We start from the raw sequence: 17,599 nt of genomic DNA, 5'->3' as shown, positions 1-17,599 counted from the left end.
AGTGGTGTAACAGCACCGGGCAGAATTAAGTGTTTGTTTTTCTAAAACCCATGAGGTGTAACTAAAAACACCTGAGGAAAATCGCTGTGTTTTGTTTACGCTCTTTATATTTATTTTACCTGTGGTTTTACTGGCAACACCCTTTCCAGAGTTTTAAAACCTTTTCATGGCTCAAGACTAAACCCGACTGAACCTAATGCTAACCTCACTGTGTTATATACTACACTTTCTGTTAAAAACAGACGCCATCAGCAGGACCATTGTGTCGGGCCTGAAGTTGCAGGTTAATCCTGAGGACAGGTCACACACTGCTGGAATACTACAGGAGGCACAGGTCATATTTTGTAATATTGTAATAAATCTCATATTTGTTTTCTCCTCCTCCTCAGGGGGGCGTTCTCAGAGGTGGTCCTGGCCCAGGAGAGAACCACAGGGAAGATGTTTGCTGTGAAGTGCATCCCTAAAAAGGCCCTGAAGGGGAAGGAGAGCAGCATTGAGAATGAGATTGCTGTACTTCGCAAGTGAGTCTGTCTCTCTCTCTCTCTCTCTCCCCATCTTTGCCTCTTAAATTTTCTCCATCTCTCTCTCTCTCTCTCTCTCTCTGTCTCTCTATCCCTCTTTCTCTCTGTCTCTCTATCTCTCTCTATCTCTGCCCCCCCCCCCCGGCCTTTGCTTCTTAAGTTTTCTCCTTCACTCTCTCACCCTCTCTTTCTAGCTCTATGTCTCTATCTCTCTTTCATATGCAGACACACACACACACACACATACAGAATGTACTTTTACTACATGGACTGTTGCTTATCTGCCATTGGTCTCCTGTTGCTGTGGTTACTCTGGCATCTGTAACCAGTTCAGTGAGGAACCTGGAGAACAGTGTTGGAGCAGTGGGTGTGGGTGTGTATCATCAAACATTAACGCTTCTAGATAGGAATCATGCATATTGTTCATACCTGTGGTTTAATATTCATTCATTCATACATTTAATCATTCAACCATTCATCCCTCATCCGTCCAACCATTTGTTAATTCATTCATGTGGTCAGTCTGTATTGTTGTGTGTAATGACATCCATCCTGGCCTCTGTGAATGGTGCAGAAACTACATCTTAGCATTCAAGCTTCTCCAGTCGGTTTTCACTCAAAACTGGTCTAATGTGTTTAAGAACCCCGGTGTCTGTGAAAAAAAGAACAAAAAACAAACAGTCTCAGTCCGGTATGCTAGGCTTTCTCTCTCTGTGCTCACGGCAAAGAACTAGCATCTGAAGGTGTTTAGACAAAGCATGAACTGAGATCTTTCCTCCATAGATGTGTAACACCAGTTTCTTAAGGTGGAACTGACTCTAAATTCAGTAGACTTCTAACTGCATGGATGTAGCTGCAGACCAAAAGTACAGTGGAACCTCTACTAACGAACTTTCCAAGATACGAACCGGGCATTTGAATATTTTTTGCCTCCACCAACGAACCACCACTCTAGAAACTCTAGAAGCCGGCGGCTGGAAATGGCCACTGACCCCAATAGGCGAGTCTCCCAGCGCCCCCCAGACTTGAGTGAGCTTTTAAGATTAGCACATTGTAGCTTTAGCAATTTAGCATTAGTGTAAATAGCAGACACTGAAATTCGTGCTAAGTTAATCTGTATCTACACTTCGTGTCCCCACATTCACCGCCTACTCTCCGTTATTCCACCCCCCCCCCCACCTCCCGTCATACAGCCAGTGCCTGTGTTACTCCTCCAGCCAGTCGTCACGTCTTCAAGGTAGCGATGTGTAACCACTTACAACTTTATTATTTCTTTTTTATTACTGTTACCACTGTATTTCTCTTTTATTTTTAGTAACGCTACATGTATTTTTTACTAATTTGAGAGTGTTGTAAACATAGATCAGTGCAAAAAGGGTGAGTTTCGGGGCGGGGGCTGGAACGTAATAATTGCTTTTCCATTATTTTAAATGTGGAAAACTGACTCGAGAAACGGAACGGATCAAGTTCATAAGTAGAGGTTCCACTGTACTTACAAAACTAAACAATTTGAGTTAGAAATTAGTTTCTGTGGTGATTCAGAGTGTGAATTAAAAGCTTACCGACAAAAACACCGTTCCACCTTAAAAAAAAAAAGAGCTTGTGATCGTAAACAAATGAAAGAACAGTGACGGGGGCTGTTTAAATCTTGGCATTTCCACTGTGGACTGAAACCGAAAGAGCTGCGTTAATGTGTTCAGTTCCAGTGAACATCCCTGCTCTTCCTGTTGGGGGGTTCTGGCCTGTGCTGGTGGTGGGTCCCTCCCTGTGTTGGAAGAGAGAGTGAGGGGTCAGGCGTGATGTTCCCTGGTGTGTGTTTATGAAGAATCACTGGGGTATTCCAACACTTCTGCCCAGAATACACAAGATGTTCTTGGGGAATTGTGTGTGTGTGTGTGTGTGTGTGTGTGTGTGTGTGTGTGTGTGTGTGTGTGTGTGTGTGTGTGTGTGTGTGTGTGTGTGTGTGTGTGTGTGTGTGTGTGTGTGTGTGTGTGTGTGTGTGTGTGTGTGTGTGTGTGTGTGTGTGTGTGTGTGTGTGTGTGTGTGTGTGTGTGTGTGTGTGTGTGTGTGGGTGGGTGGAGATGGGTGATGTTTGTTTTTCCCCTCTATGAAGGCTCATTACACATGGGTTCATGTGGTGTTTGATGAGGAGTCTCTGTTGTCACGGCGATGGTGCCCTGGAGAATGATGCTCTGCTTTGTCCTTCACTCTCTGTCTTCTGCTCCTCTTATCATAGCAACCGCACGGATGATGGACAGTTTGATGGACATCTCCAAGGCAACGCCGTAGGCCTGTAATTAGATGGGGGAGCACATATGAATAGCAGACAGAGTGGGACATTTATCTGTGTGTGTGTGTGTGTGTGTGTGTGTGTGTGAGAGAGAGAGAGACTGGGCAAGTGTGTGTGAAACTGAGTATATATACTGTCGAAATGTGTGTGTGAATGAGTTGGTTAGTGTATGAAACTGTCCACAGGTGTGTGTGTGAGTGACTGGATGAATGTATGAAACAGGTGTGTGTGAGAGAGAGAGAGAAAGAGAGAGAGTGACAGGGCACGTGTGTGAAACTGAGTACATATAGTGGTCCACGTGTGTGTGTGTGTTTGAGTGACTGGGTGAAGGCATTAAAATGTCAGAGAGAGAGAGAAGAGTGTGAAACTGAGTGTATATAACTGTCCAAGTGAATGACTTGGTTAGTGTATGAAACTGTTCACAGGTGTGTGTTTGAGTGACTGGGTGAAGGCATTAAAATGTCAGCAGGTGTGTGTGTGTGTGTGAGTGAATAGCCCTTGCTATCTAACTAACTGCTCGTCCCCAGAGTCCTGTCCTCGTGTGTTTGGACCGACTGTGTCTCAGCTCCTGTTCAGACGAGAGTCACTTCCCAAACCACTTTTTACCCACCGAGTCCTGTATTCATTCGAGCAGTAACAGGTGTCATGTTCGCTGAAGAGCTTTGAGCCTGTGGAACAATGCGCCTGCATCTGTGATTGTTGAGGTTTCCATGCCCTGTTATGACTCCTTTTCTTTGGTTTAACTCGAATAAAGGGTTTTTCTCTGTCATTCTTCCTCTCATGGTCTCACCCCCTCTCTTCCCTCAGCTTTTCTCTCTGTAATTAAAGGAGATGCTTTCAGAAGCAAGGGATGAGTCATGACACAGTTTTCTGCCCACTCATTGTTAAGGGATGCTAGAGACGTGGAGAAAAACCTAAGAGGTATCATGGCTCAACCGGAGTGAGATGTGCTAAATAGATGGAGGCCTCATTCTGTAATGAACAGAGACTTTTATGAGCTCGCTGGACATTGACAGCAGCTGATCCACACCAGTGCACTCACCACACATCAGCTGTTAGGTAGAGAGGAAAGGAGAGGGAGTGACCGAGCCGGTTTGTTGAACATGGGGACGATAAGGGGCCGGTAGGGATGGGGAGATTCACCCATTCACATCTATGGTTCGGCACATGTCTGCGATGTGACTGCACCGGGAGATTCTAGGTGCATCAGGTTTAATTTGCGGGCGAATGTGTTTTGTTTTCCAGTATCTATTCCTTATTCTAATGTATTTTCCGAGGCAATGTATTTTACATGTATTTTATAAATGCAGCATTGTGTCCTCAGGCACTGACGCAAGCACGCAGACATACACAACAGAGGTTTAGGGAGACGAGAGTATTAGGAACGAGGAAGAGATATTTAAGGGTTCAGGGTTGCGGTGGGTCCAGAGCCTACCTGGAATCATTGGGCGCAAGGCGGGAATACACCCTGGAGGGGGCGCCAGTCCTTCACAGGGCAACACACACACTCACACATTCACTCACACACTCACACCTACGGACACTTTTGAGTCGCCAATCCACCTACCAACATGTGTTTTTGGACTGTGGGAGGAAACCGGAGCACCCGGAGGAAACCCACGCAGACACAGGGAGAACACACCGCACTCCTCACAGACAGTCACCCGGAGGAAACCCACGCAGACACAGGGAGAACACACCACACTCCTCACAGACAGTCACGCGGAGGAAACCCACGCAGACACAGGGAGAACACACCACACTCCTCACAGACAGTCACCCGGAGGAAACCCACGCAGACACAGGGAGAACACACCACACTCCTCACAGACAGTCACCCGGAGGAAACCCACGCAGACACAGTGAGAACACACCTCACTCCTCACAGACAGTCACCCGGAGGAAACACACGCAGACACAGGGAGAACACACTCAAATTCGAGTCCCGCTCCAGGTGACTGTCTGTGAGGAGTGTGGTGTGTTCTCTCTGTGTCTGCATGGGTTTCCTCCGGTGGAGTGCTGCGTCAGGAAGAGCATCCATCATAAAAACTGTGTCAAATCAATCCCTTACAGGAGTGCAGAGCTGAAAGAAAAGAAGAAGTAGTAGTAGTTAAAGCCATTTCACAATTTGACAGCAGCTTTGAAGAACAGCAGAAATGGTTACGTGTGGCATAGTGCAGAAATATTGTAATTTGACTTGTGATTTAAACCCTGTCTTGTGTGTATTCACACGTTTGATGTTCCTTTCTTTTCTGAGAATTATAAATGATGTGTGTTATGTGTTAAAACTGTATATTTATTAGATTAGACTGACCTCTGTTGTAAAGGATCATTGTGTTCTGGATTTTTTAAGCCGTCCACTCTGAGCCTCCAGCTGCTGGTCAGGAAGTCCATTGAGGGAGAGACAGTTAATAGATAGTTGAAGGAAAATAGGATATCTCCCACTCTCTGATGGGCCACCTGTTGATGCAGTGACCGGGTCCATTATCTGCTCCCATTCCCTCTTGCCTGCGTCACTGGACAAACTGTTATTCCAGGCTGCTTGGACACTGATCAGAAATCACTTGAAATGCAGAGCTTATGTGTAAACACACACACACACATCATGAAACCGTTACCATGACGAGCTGCAAGAGAGGTGTTAATGAGAGTGAGAGAGATGGGGAGAGAGAGAGAGGGGGGGGAGAGAGAGAGGGGAGAGGGGAGAGAGAGGGGGAGAGAGAGAGTAGGGGGAGAGGAGAGAGAGAAAGAGGGAGGGAGAGGGGAGAGAGAGTGTGAGGAGAGAGGGAGGGGAGAGACAGTTAGGGAGAGAGAAAGACAGTTAGGGCGAGAGAGAGAGAGAGAGAGAGAGAGAGATCTGAGCACTAAATCAAATGATATAAAACAAAATAAACCTCAGTAATACATAGTACATAGTACTCACTCACTCACTGGCTCACTTATTTCTTACTCATGCAGTCACTCACTCCTACACTTTCTCAGTTCACGTTCACTCACTCATGCACTGACTCACTCACTCACTCATTCATAGGTTCACTCACTTATAGCCACGTTGCTCCACAAGGGGGTGCTATTCAGTCTTTTATATCAGTGACACAGTGATTCCTTGTGTCTTGAATTTGGCTGATTAACTGTTTGTGTTTTGTTTTGTCAGAATCAAGCACGAGAACATTGTGGCCCTGGAGGACATCTATGAAAGCTCTGACCACCTTTACCTCATCATGCAACTGTGAGTGTACAGGAATCTGTTACTGTGTGTGTGTGTGTGTGTGTGTGTGTGTGTGTGTGTGTGTGTGTGTGTGTATTCAGGATTCACAAGGACAGTGGAAGCTGAGGCCATTAGATTAATTAGACCTTATTAAGGAACGAGAATCATCAGCAATGATCTGATGCTCTGCTAACACTGAGAGTGTAATAAAGTGCTAATGTTTCATAATGGGAGCAATCACAATCTTGTTTCAGCCTGTGTATTCACAAGAGAGCGGCCTAATTTCTGCAGGAAATACACATCTGCTTCTTGAAACAGAGGAAATGAAAAAACGAAGCCTGCAGCTGTCGGGTCTTGCCTTATCCCTTTGTAAAACAACAGTGTCGTATGTGAGTAATGGCTGTATTTGGAACACAGAGATGTACCACCCAGAGGTGTTTGGTTTTTTTAGAGTTAAGGCAGTAGTTCAGTGAGAGGCCAAACTCAGACGTCAGTTTTCCTGGGCTGTAAGGTCAGACATAAATCCTCACAGGATACGGGGCTAGTAAACTGATTGGTGTGTGTGTTGCTATTAGTTTGTGAGGTCGGGGGTGATTGAGGTAGGGTGAAGGACCAAGGTGTGTGCCAAACGCAGTCCTGGAGTTCAGAAGTGATGCAGGATGAGGGTTCCATGTCGCGTACCGAGGCTTGTTCCTTCCACTGAGCCCTGTCTGTCTCCTGGATCTTCTCCTCTTCCCGCAGACGGAGACTGTTCCTGTCTGACTGCGGCAGAGCCAGTGATTCTGTAAACGGTTCCTCAGCTCCCGCTCTTCTATTCGTCTCCGCTCCTCTGTTTTCTGCAGTCTGTTCGTCTTCTCTGCTGTTTGTCTTCTTGTGTTGTGCCTCCACTTTCATCCTCGGTGTATCACTCATTGTCTTCCTCTCTCCCGAGTCGCACTTCGTGTCTCTGGGGTTGTTCTGTCTACTGTGCTGCTGCACGTATTTCCTCTGCCTGCGTTTACCCTGGGTTTCCACTTGGCGTGGTTTCACAGCAGGGACGAGGCTCTGCATTAACAGTGTGATGAGGAAGTGTATGGTGTTGTGGCAGGGAGGCTTTGCTTTGTTGTTGTTCATTTTATTGGTGGCCCAAAAGAGTGAGGAGAGTGCGGTTGGAGAGAGAGAGAGAGAGAGAGAGAGAGAGAGAGGACAGCACAGTTGGTTCAGGAGAGGAGAGAGCAAGAGAGAGATGAGTGAGGACAGTGTGGTTGGTTCAGGAGAGAGAGAGAGAGAGAGAGGACAGTGTGGTTAGTTTGAGAGAGAGAGAGAGAGACTGTGATGGCCAGTTGGCTGTTATATGCTTACGCAGAAGAATTGCATAACCTTGGTGATGGGTGGCAGATTGTCCCTGTCATTACTGCACTCTAATCATTAATGTGTGTGTGTGTGTGAGAGAGAGAGTGTGTGATCTTGTGCATGTGTGCCTATGAACTCTCACACACTCCTCAGGCCAGCAGGGACATGCCAGTCCTCAAAAGAACATCCCAGGCCTTTTCAGCCTAGTGTCTGAGTGCTGTATGTATGGCATATGTTTCCACCGTACCCCGGGAGTTCAGGGGTTTCTCTACCGTAGAACAATAAATACAATAATAATAATAAATATTCCAAATATTCCATTATCAATATCCATAAATCTGAGGAACAGTATCACAATACACATGGTTCTATACAGGACTCAAGAATATAACCAGAATAGTTCTCTATAAGGAACCCTTAAAGAACCTTCTTTTTATCACATAGGCTACGAGAAAAGATGAAGTTTGTGAATACAAAATAGGAAAACAAATACTAATCTATGCAAACAATGATTAGTTCCCCTCTGAGGAACCTGGACTTGGACTACTCCAGCTGATGAGTGGTGACATCCTCCTCTGGCTCCACCCACTCATCTCCATTCACCTACTCTATTCCACTCTGCGTTTTTACTCCTCCACCAGGTGAATCAGGTCCTGGTTCTGGAAGCGGGTTCTTGTTTAGTGGCTGTTCTCTCGTGGTTCAGAGCGAGTCGAGTAGGGACTAAACTGTGGCGTGTAAACCTTGCAGAGCGCTGATCGTCCAGAGAGAGTCGTCACTCTACGCCACGCAACGCAGACGACCAGCACCAACTCTCCATCTGTAAAATCTCCAGCTGCAGCAGAGATCACGTTTGTTTTTATCCGACTCACGACGGCAGCTCGTAAAATGACGCCGTGGTCTTTTGAAGAGGTTCAAACGCTCCTTGGATCGGTGGCCGACGAAAGAATCCAGCGAGAGCTGGACGCTGCAACAAGGAAGGAACAAACTCTACTGATCTGTCTGAACTGATGACGGAGCAGGGGCCGAACAGAAAGTAGAGGAAACCCACTCAGACACAGAGAGAACACAACACACTTGAAGTGGGGATTGATGCCACAAACCCAGGACCCTGGAGCTGAGAGACAGAGTTCAGGTTGAGGACTGGAGTGTTCCTCTAATGCAGTAGACAGAGATATGGATTACATGATTACGTGACGTAAGAGCATGGCCTGCACTTTCTGGGAGATGTACAACAACTAAAATTAAACTCTGAGACTGCTCTCAGGAGACAGCGGTTTAGTTGACCCTGCTGTTTTAGGAGAAGAGTATGAGGCTGGGCGAAGAGTGTGAGGAGAAGAGGGAGCCATTGGTGAAGATGAATTCCATTCATTTCCTGTCCACCCTCCCCAAGCACACATCAACACACACACACACACACACACACACACACATAAACACAGCTTCCACAGAAACCTCATTAGACTTTGAATTCTGGGTGTTAATTTGATTGCTGGCTGTGAGCCTGCTCATCTTTTCCCTGTTAATGATCTTGATTCTGTGTCTGTGTGTGTTACATTTGTGTGAGAAAGAAAGAGACAGAGAGGGAGAGAGAGAGAGAGAGAGGGAGACAGTCAGGGAGAGAGACAGTCAGGGAGAGAGACAGTCAGGGAGAGAGAGAGAGAGAGAGACAGGGAGAGAGAGAGACAGGGAGAGAGAGAGACAGATGGAGAGAGAGAGAGACAGATGGAGAGAGAGAGAGACAGATGGAGAGAGAGAGAGACAGATGGGGAGAGGGAGAGAGAGAGAGACAGATGGAGAGAGAGAGAGACAGATGGGGAGAGGGAGAGAGAGAGGGAGAGAGACGGAGGGAGAGAGAGAGAGAGACAGAGAGGTAGAGGGACAGAGAGACGGAGAGGGAGAGAGACAGAGACATAGAGGGAGAGAGAGAGAGAGAGAGAGACAGAGAGGGAGAGGGACAGAGAGACGGAGAGGGACAGAGAGACGGAGAGGGAGAGAGACAGAGACATAGAGGGAGAGAGAGACAGAGAGAGAGGGAGAGAGAGACAGAGAGAGAGAGAGGGACAGAGAGACAGAGAGAGAGAGAGGGAGAGGAACAGAGACGGAGAGGGAGAGGGACAGAGAGACGGAGAGGGAGAGGGACAGAGAGACGGAGAGGGAGAGAGGGAGAGACATAGAGGGAGAGAGAGAGGGGGAGAGACAGAGGGAGAGAGAGACGGAGAGGGAGAGAGACGGAGAGGGAGAGAGAGAGGGGGAGAGAGAGAGAGGGGGAGAGACAGAGGGAGAGACAGACAGAGAGAGGGAGAGAGACAGAGACGGAGAGGGACAGAGAGACGGAGACATAGAGGGAGAGAGAGAGGGAGAGAGACAGAGACGGAGAGGGATAGAGAGACGGAGAGGGAGAGAGATGGAGACATAGAGGGAGGGAGAGGGGGAGAGACAGAGAGAGAGAGAGGGAGATACAGAGAGAGGGAGAGGGAGAGAGACAGAGACATAGAGGGAGAGAGAGACAGAGAGAGAGAGAGGGAGAGGGACAGAGAGACGGAGAGGGAGAGGGACAGAGAGACGGAGAGGGAGAGGGACAGAGAGACGGAGAGGGAGAGAGACAGAGACATAGAGGGAGAGAGAGAGGGGGAGAGACAGAGGGAGAGAGAGGGAGAGAGAGACGGAGAGGGAGAGAGAGAGAGGGAGAGAGACGGAGAGGGAGAGAGATGGAGACATAGAGGGAGAGAGAGAGGGAGAGGGGGAGAGACAGAGAGAGAGAGAGGGAGATACAGAGAGAGGGAGAGACAGAGTGAGAGATTACTGAGAGGAATGGTGTTTGTCCTCAATGGTAGGGGGAAGGGAAGGAGGGAGGGGTGGGGTCTGGTTCTTTGACCCACCCCCTCGGGCCCTTACTGTACCATCTGTAAACGATACATGATTTAGTTCAGGCGCATAAGGACACACACTGTGCAACACTATACTTAATGTGTGTGTGTGTGTATCACTGTATTAATACTACACTACAGTGTGTTAATGGAGGATAGATAATTGACCGGATAAGAACTAAAAGAATTTAAGAAGAGCCTTGTATCTGAGGATATGGTGCTCTCATGGTGTCTCCGCGGTAACGTGATCTAGAGTTCTGCAGAATGCTATTGTCGCTCCGAACATCTTTTAAAGCCTGCGCAGACGTGTGCAGTCAGTAGGCGGAGCTACAGAGAGAAGACAGTCCTCTGCAAGGTTTTAATAAGTTTTTTTTTCAATGTCTGTAATGTTTCTTTGAGGTATCATCGGGTTGTAAACAAATAAAAACACAGTCAGGACTTTACACTAGGTCCTGGAACATTGATGTGAGGATCTGATGGCATTCAGCTACATAAACACTAATGAGGAGAAGTGCTGGTGTTGGATTAGTTGCGGAAAACAAGCACAATCCAACCCTGATTGGTTGTATTAATCAATCAATCTTTATTTATATAGTGCTTTCACAACAGAAAGTCGTCACAGAGCAGCGTTACAGAGATCCGGGTCCCAGCCTCCTATGAGCGACAGTGGCAAGGAAAAACTCCCTCAGTACACGAGGATGAAACCTTGGAAGGAACCAAGACTCATACGGGGAACCCATCCTCTTCGGGTCGACACCGGAGACACAACAGAGAACAGAGCAGAAGTAAAAGTGAAGTGATGACAGATGAAGGGGTTAATAGTGATGTGAATGTAGAATATTACTACCCAGGTAACTCAAGTCTCATGTGGTTGTGACTACAGTGCTACAGTCATGGGGCTGTGTGTTCTGTGCTTTCTTAAAGCCGTTACACCCCCTGGTGGTGCAGCGCTGTAAAATACACGATCTACAATTCCACAGTACTGTATCAGCTTATACACACACACACACACACCTGTGTCAGAGAAAGAGAGAAATGTGTGTGTGTATAAAACTATGCTCCATGATCTGTCTGCAGAACATGAGCGCTTTAATAACAATGTCACAAGTTTTGCTCCCTCTTTCTCTCTCCTTTTCTCTTTCTCTCTCTCTTTTTCTCTCTCACTCTTTCTCCCTCTTTCTTTCTCTCTCTCTTGTGCTCTCTCTCTTTCTCTCTCTCTCGTGCTTTCTCTATTTCTCTTTTTCTCTCTCTTTCTCTCTCTCTCTCTCTCTCTCTGTGTGTGTAGGGTATCAGGTGGGGAGCTGTTTGATCGTATAGTGGAGAAGGGATTCTACACAGAGAAAGATGCCAGCACGCTCATCAGACAAGTCCTGGATGCAGTAAACTACCTTCACAGCATGGGCATCGTACACAGAGACCTGAAGGTGAAGGGCAAAATAAGTGCTGTGTCCCAAATCATCCCGTATTTGTTTTTTTGGGGGGAAATCCCATAGGGACCAAATCAATAAAGAAAGCCCTCTTTCCCATCTCTACAACTTGTACTTAACTTCTCTGTAGATTCTCCTTACTTTCTCCGTTGTTCCACCCTAATTTGTGTGTAGTTCCACTTTAATATCTCTATAGTTCCCCCTTAATATCTCTGTAGTTCCACGTTAATATCTCTGTAGTTCCACATCAATGTTTCTCCTTAATGTCTCTGTAGTTTTTTTTAGTATTGTTTCTTAAGTAATATATTATTGGTTTATATTTTTTGACTAGTGTATCTGATGTGTGTGTTTGATGTGTGTGTGTGTGTGTGTGTTCTCTACCTCAGCCAGAGAATCTTCTCTATTTTAACGCTCTAGACGGCTCCAAGATCATGATCAGTGACTTCGGCCTTTCGAAGATGGAGGGCACAGGTGATGTGATGTCCACGGCCTGTGGCACGCCGGGATACGTGGGTAAGACCACAGTATTGTTTAATACAGTCTGACACAGGTCTCGGACCGGATCGAACGGAGGGAGATCAGAAACTCCAGCTCATATCCAAAGTATTAATAGAGCTACTTCACTCCAGAGAACACAGTTACACTTGACTTTTTCCGTTTTAACCCTTCATTCATCTTATGTTTATTTATATGCAAATATGTGTGTGTGTGTGGCAGTGTTGGCTGTGTGTGTGTGGCAGTGTTGGCTGTGTGTGTGTGGCAGTGTTGGCTGTGTGTGTGTGGCAGTGTTGGCTGTGTGTGTGTGGCAGTGTTGGCTGTGTGTGTGTGGCAGCGTTGGCTGTGTGTGTGTGGCAGCGTTGGCTGTGTGTGTGGTAGCGTTGGATGTGTGTGTGGTAGCGTTGTTTTGTGTGTGTGTGTGTATGGTAGAGTTGGATGTGTGTGTGGTAGCGCTGGTTGTGTGTGTGTGTGTGTGTGTGTGTGTGTGTGTGTATGGTAGAGATGGATGTGTGTTTGTGGTAACGTTGGTTATGTGTGTGTGGTAGAGTTGGATGTGTGTGTGTGGTAGTTTGTGGTGTTTGTTTGCGTGGGAGAGTTGGTTGTGTTGGGTGTGTGTGTGTGGTAGCGTTGTTTTGTGTGTGTGTGTTAGAGTTGGATGTGTGTGTGGTAGCGTTGGGTGTGTGTGTGTGAGTGAGAGAGAGAGAGAGAGAGTAGCAGTGTGTGTGTGTGTGTGTGTGTGTTTGTGGGGCACTGTTGGTAGGATAATACAGGGCTGTGTTATTCTGTCTGTGCCCTGTATCTGGCCTGGAGCTCTTTCTTATCACACAGTGACAGAGACCCCACCAGTCGGCTGCTTTACCCTTCACTTTCCACCTGCCAGGCCAGTGTGGGCCAACACACACACACACACACACATGATATGGCGTATAAAATGTCTCTCTCCTTCTCTCTCTCATCTTCTGTTTTTCAAACACTAACACACACCACACTGTATTTTTACTTCAGTTTTGCTGAAATCCAGGCAGCTCTCACACACCACCCCCTCTCACATTCACAAATGGCTCGATCTCTTTTAAATGTAAATAGAGTTGGTTGCATGATTTGCTGAAGTTAATCACACGCAGGAATGTGCTCTAATTCAGCTCCGATGGCTCCATTCAGCAAACGCCGGAAAAGAGCTTCTCATGTGTTTTAATCAGAACTGAAGAAAGGGAGGGAGGCTGGAAAAACGTTTTCAGTTCGTCAGGATTTGAGTGGAGTGTTTTAGACGTGAAACACCTCATGGACCTGGCTTGTAACTCACTCACACACACTCTCAGACACTCTGTCACACATTCACACTCACATACACACAAACTCCTGCAAACACCCACATAAAAACATACATTTATTCACACATACACACTCTCTCACTCGCACATGCACTTAATGCACCACCAGGGGCGCTGTTTTTCTCAATCACATTTAGATACTGCTTTACAAGGGGGTTCTATGGTGATTCTTGTAAATGATATGAAGTTTTTTAGAGAAGACTTTGAGACGGTCTGTGAGGAGCATAGTGTGTTGCGTGAAAATGAATGTTTCTATAGAAATAGGAAGCTGTAGAAGTAAAACATGTTTGACCAGTTACTGGAAGTTGATTGACTTACAGTGGGTCTGCCTACTGTTTAAAGCTTTATCAAATAACAGGCGTTTACCTGAGGGCTGTGTAGCCTTCCTCATGTATATTCCACTCCCACTTCTGCTCCACAGTAACAGCTCCTATTTATGTGGGACAGCTCTAAAACCGATATTAGGACATTGCTTGGAGGATTAGATGACGTTCGTCCATACGGCTGCACCACTGAATGCCTGTGCACTCAATGGGTGCACCCTGGGGCTGGGCGTTTAATCGTAAAATACTAAATCGACATTCAGAACTTCTAATCGACGTAATCTTGTCTATATTGGTTATATCAATTTTACAGGGTTTTTTAACTCTGTTACGTTCCCAGTGTGTGTTCATGTACTGTCCCTTTTTAAACCACACTACCACGCTGTAGTCACGTGATTCTGCCACAACTCGGAGGAGAACCTAAACGCAGAGGCCGACCGAGCGACTCGAGCTTGTACCAAAGAGAAACCCAGCGTCTGTGGTGTGAACGTGTTTTGCTTTGACTTTAAGACGAAGCTGAACAAAAAGAAGTCAAATGTAAACGCTGAGAAAAAACAGTTTCAGAGAAAAAAGCTCAATCACGCACCGATTATAAACAGTGCTCAGAAAACAAGAGAGGAACCAGCTCCCAGTGACATTAGAGAAAGATATCCCAGCTTTAACACTGGAGCATATTTACAGCACAAGCCTCGTCACTGAACTGTGCGGGTCATAAATACAACAACAACATAATGGTAATCGTGGTAAAATGTACAATTAATCGTGATATTGATTTGCGCTCATATCGCCCAGCACTAGGTACACCTGAAAGGGGTGTTTATTATTATTATTATATGTCTATGCAGTCATTTGCATGCTAAAAACATATGGCTACCTCGTGTGTGTGTGTGTGTGTGTGTGTCTGTCAGGGTGGTGTGATAAGTAGATTCAGGGAGGCGGACACACTCGCTATAACACGGAATTTTAATAAAGAAATAACAAAACAAACGAACTAGACGAGAAACACGAAATAACATTAACGAGCAGGAAACAGGGCAAGCTAGAGATCACACATTACAAAACACAAACGAGAAACACTACGAAGAAACGTGAGCGTGAAACAAACACAATGAAACCATGAAACAAACAAAGAGATGAACAACTGACCGATACCAGGAAGTGAGGGAAGAGGGCTTAAATACATGAACTAACTAGACACACCTGACACAGATAACGAGGACAATTACAGAGAGGCGGAACAAGAGGTGGAGCGAGTGAACATAAACAAAGCCATGTGAGGAGAAGGAAAACAACGAACAGAGCACATGGAAGAGGAAAACAAAGCAGAAAGTGTCAAGGTGTGACAGAGTCTATAAGAGAGAGAGATGTTGGACAGGGAGAGGGAGTAAGAGATAGGAATTTTTAGTGTTCATGTGATGAAAAGCCATGCTGCATAAGAATGAGCACTGTGCAGGCATGCGCTGTGTGTGTGTGTGTGTGTGTGTGTGTGTTAAATTGTCTGGCATGCCTTCTCTTTGACTTTAAATGGTAACAAGCTCACGCTTAGGATTAGATGCTGTCAACATCTGTTACTATCTAAACCCAGTCCTTTTTCTTTCTTTCTCTCTTGTGTGCTCTCTCTCTCTCTCTCTCTCTCTCTCTCTCTCTCTCTCTCTCTCTTCTTTTTCTTTCTTTCTCTCTCTCTCTCTTTCTCTTGCTCTCTCTCTTGTTCTTCCTTTCTTTCCCTCTTACGCTCTCTCTTTTTCTTTCTCTTTCTCCTTTGCGCTCTCTCTTTTTTTCTCTGTCTTGTGCCCTCTCTCTCTCTCTCTCTCTCTCTCTCATGCAATCTTTTTTTCCCCACCTGTATTTTTTTTTCTCTTTCTCTTCACTTATCCCTTGTGATGTCTCAGGCGTTTAGTGAGGTCAGGTGCTGATGCTGGACGGCGAGTTCTGGATCACAAACACCACTCCGACCCATTCCAGAGATATTGGATGGAGCTCCATCCCTCCTCAGAGCACAGTTGCTCTGCTCCACAAACACCTCTAGCCTGTTCCCATTTAATTTCATGCTTCCTGTGTAGATTATACAATCTGTGTGAACAGAAGTTAACGTCGGCGTCCGCTTCTGGATGAATAATCGAGGTATATACTGATACCATACTGATGTTTTATAAAAACAAACGTGTGTGTGTGTGTTCAGCAAGTAGCACCCAAGGAAGTTCTCCCACTGTTTGGTTTTGATGACATCGTGCCTCGCTGGTTTTCATTTGGAGAGCCTCTTATTTTTCAGAATGACTTTCATAAGCAGCGGCATGCTCAAGCACACAATCACTCTCTCTCTCTCCTCTGTGCACAATGGCCCCCTCTAGGATTAGATGGGCCTTTGAAGCATAGAATAGAGGGCTTTGTGGAGTGAGTGAAAGCTTGTTTCCTGATGGGAGGAAGAGAAAGAAGAAAATAGAGAGAACTGTCAGATGACTTTAGAACGCCTCAAGAGTCCAGTCAGCCCTCAAGCTCCTGTGGAGAAGCAGCGTGATTGACATTGGCATGGTGTGGGTGGGCTGACTGTGTGTTTCGTGAGGGTTTATGCATATATCTGCCTCCTGAGTGCACTGTATATGGATTCTCGTCAGTCCTCCAGTCTCTGCTGTAAACTCCACTTCTTCTTAGCCAGGTCTTATGAGCCTTTGTTGTTGTTTTAGCAAGCACCAAATTACCCTTTTCCCTCCAGCTGGGCTGTTTTAACATGAAACGTATTTAATGCTAAGATTCCCACGTGTTTTACGTACTCAAATATGTGTTTTTTATGCTCCAGTCTATTCATTTCCATTTACACAAGTTAGCTAACACACCCCAAATCTTACGTTGCCACTGAGCTGTGAGCATTTACAAATAGGTTAGCATCGTTGTACACGTCAACACGCTTGCAGGAGAACACTAATGACGTCCTTTGTTTGACATTTATATGCATTTCGGAAGCGAACACTATGTCTGAGGAAATATTTTACTGTGAATTTGCTGCTGTCTGTGTCTCTGTGTGTGAAGGAGAGTTCACGTTCCTGTACTACTTTGGTTCAACATAAACAATGTCCGTCTAACTTCTGACCAATCGCTGTCGTTGCGCTCTGCGTCGATGCGACGTGTAGTTGCATTTTTGGAGAACTGCACGTCAGGTTTCACGACGATGCGTTGCCTACGGCATAGGGTCGATGCAGAAGTATAAATTGGGCTTTAGGTCTTGTCCGCACTTACGCAATTATATTTTGAAACAGATCCCATCCACACAAGCACTGTGTAAAGATCTGTTGGTGTGCCCCTCAGTGCAGTGTTCTTGCTACCACTTTGTTGTCCCAGCTAGAGTCTGACAGGGTCTCATCCAAAATCAGCATGGGCAGTGGTGTCTTTGTGGTGGGATGCACCACCATAGTGCATTCTGACACTTCTGTTCTTTACTATGTGGGCGTAACTGTACAGTCCTATGTAAATATTTACTGAGTTCTAGAATTAGAATCACTTTATTGGCCACAGTGCTTGCAAATTGTTCTTCTCATTTAACCCAATCCGTGCAGTGAAACAGTTACACACACACACTAGTGAACACTAGGGGGCAGTGAGCACACATGCCCAGAGCTGTGGGCAACCTTAGCTGGGGTTGGAGATTGGGTGTCTTGCTCAAGGGCACTTTAGTCATGACCTGCCGGCTCTGGGGATGCAACCGGTTACACGCCCAGTTCCCTCACCTCCAGGACACGGCTGCCCCCCCGTTAGCGTTGTGTTAGCGATGTTTAACCCTGTATTGCTTTGGCTGCATTCATCATCATAC

General features: G+C 46.2%; 1 protein-coding gene across 2 annotated transcripts in view; it reads left to right on the top strand.

Annotated features, from left to right (window-relative positions):
• The window catches only part of camk1da (calcium/calmodulin-dependent protein kinase 1Da), a 96,419-nt gene that overhangs the window by 63,293 nt on the left and 15,527 nt on the right, over positions 1 to 17,599 (top strand). For both annotated transcript variants that reach the window (XM_066667091.1, XM_066667092.1), the window contains exons 2-5: positions 390 to 521; positions 5,966 to 6,040; positions 11,504 to 11,642; positions 12,032 to 12,158. In XM_066667091.1, the coding sequence (XP_066523188.1) occupies positions 390 to 521; positions 5,966 to 6,040; positions 11,504 to 11,642; positions 12,032 to 12,158 (473 nt within the window). The remainder of the gene's footprint in view (positions 1 to 389; positions 522 to 5,965; positions 6,041 to 11,503; positions 11,643 to 12,031; positions 12,159 to 17,599) is intronic.

This window comes from Hoplias malabaricus, chromosome 4 (assembly GCF_029633855.1).
Source record: "Hoplias malabaricus isolate fHopMal1 chromosome 4, fHopMal1.hap1, whole genome shotgun sequence".
Lineage (NCBI taxonomy): Eukaryota > Metazoa > Chordata > Actinopteri > Characiformes > Erythrinidae > Hoplias > Hoplias malabaricus.
Note: the sequence above shows the minus strand (reverse complement) of the source record. Positions and strands in the feature narration are given on the sequence as shown.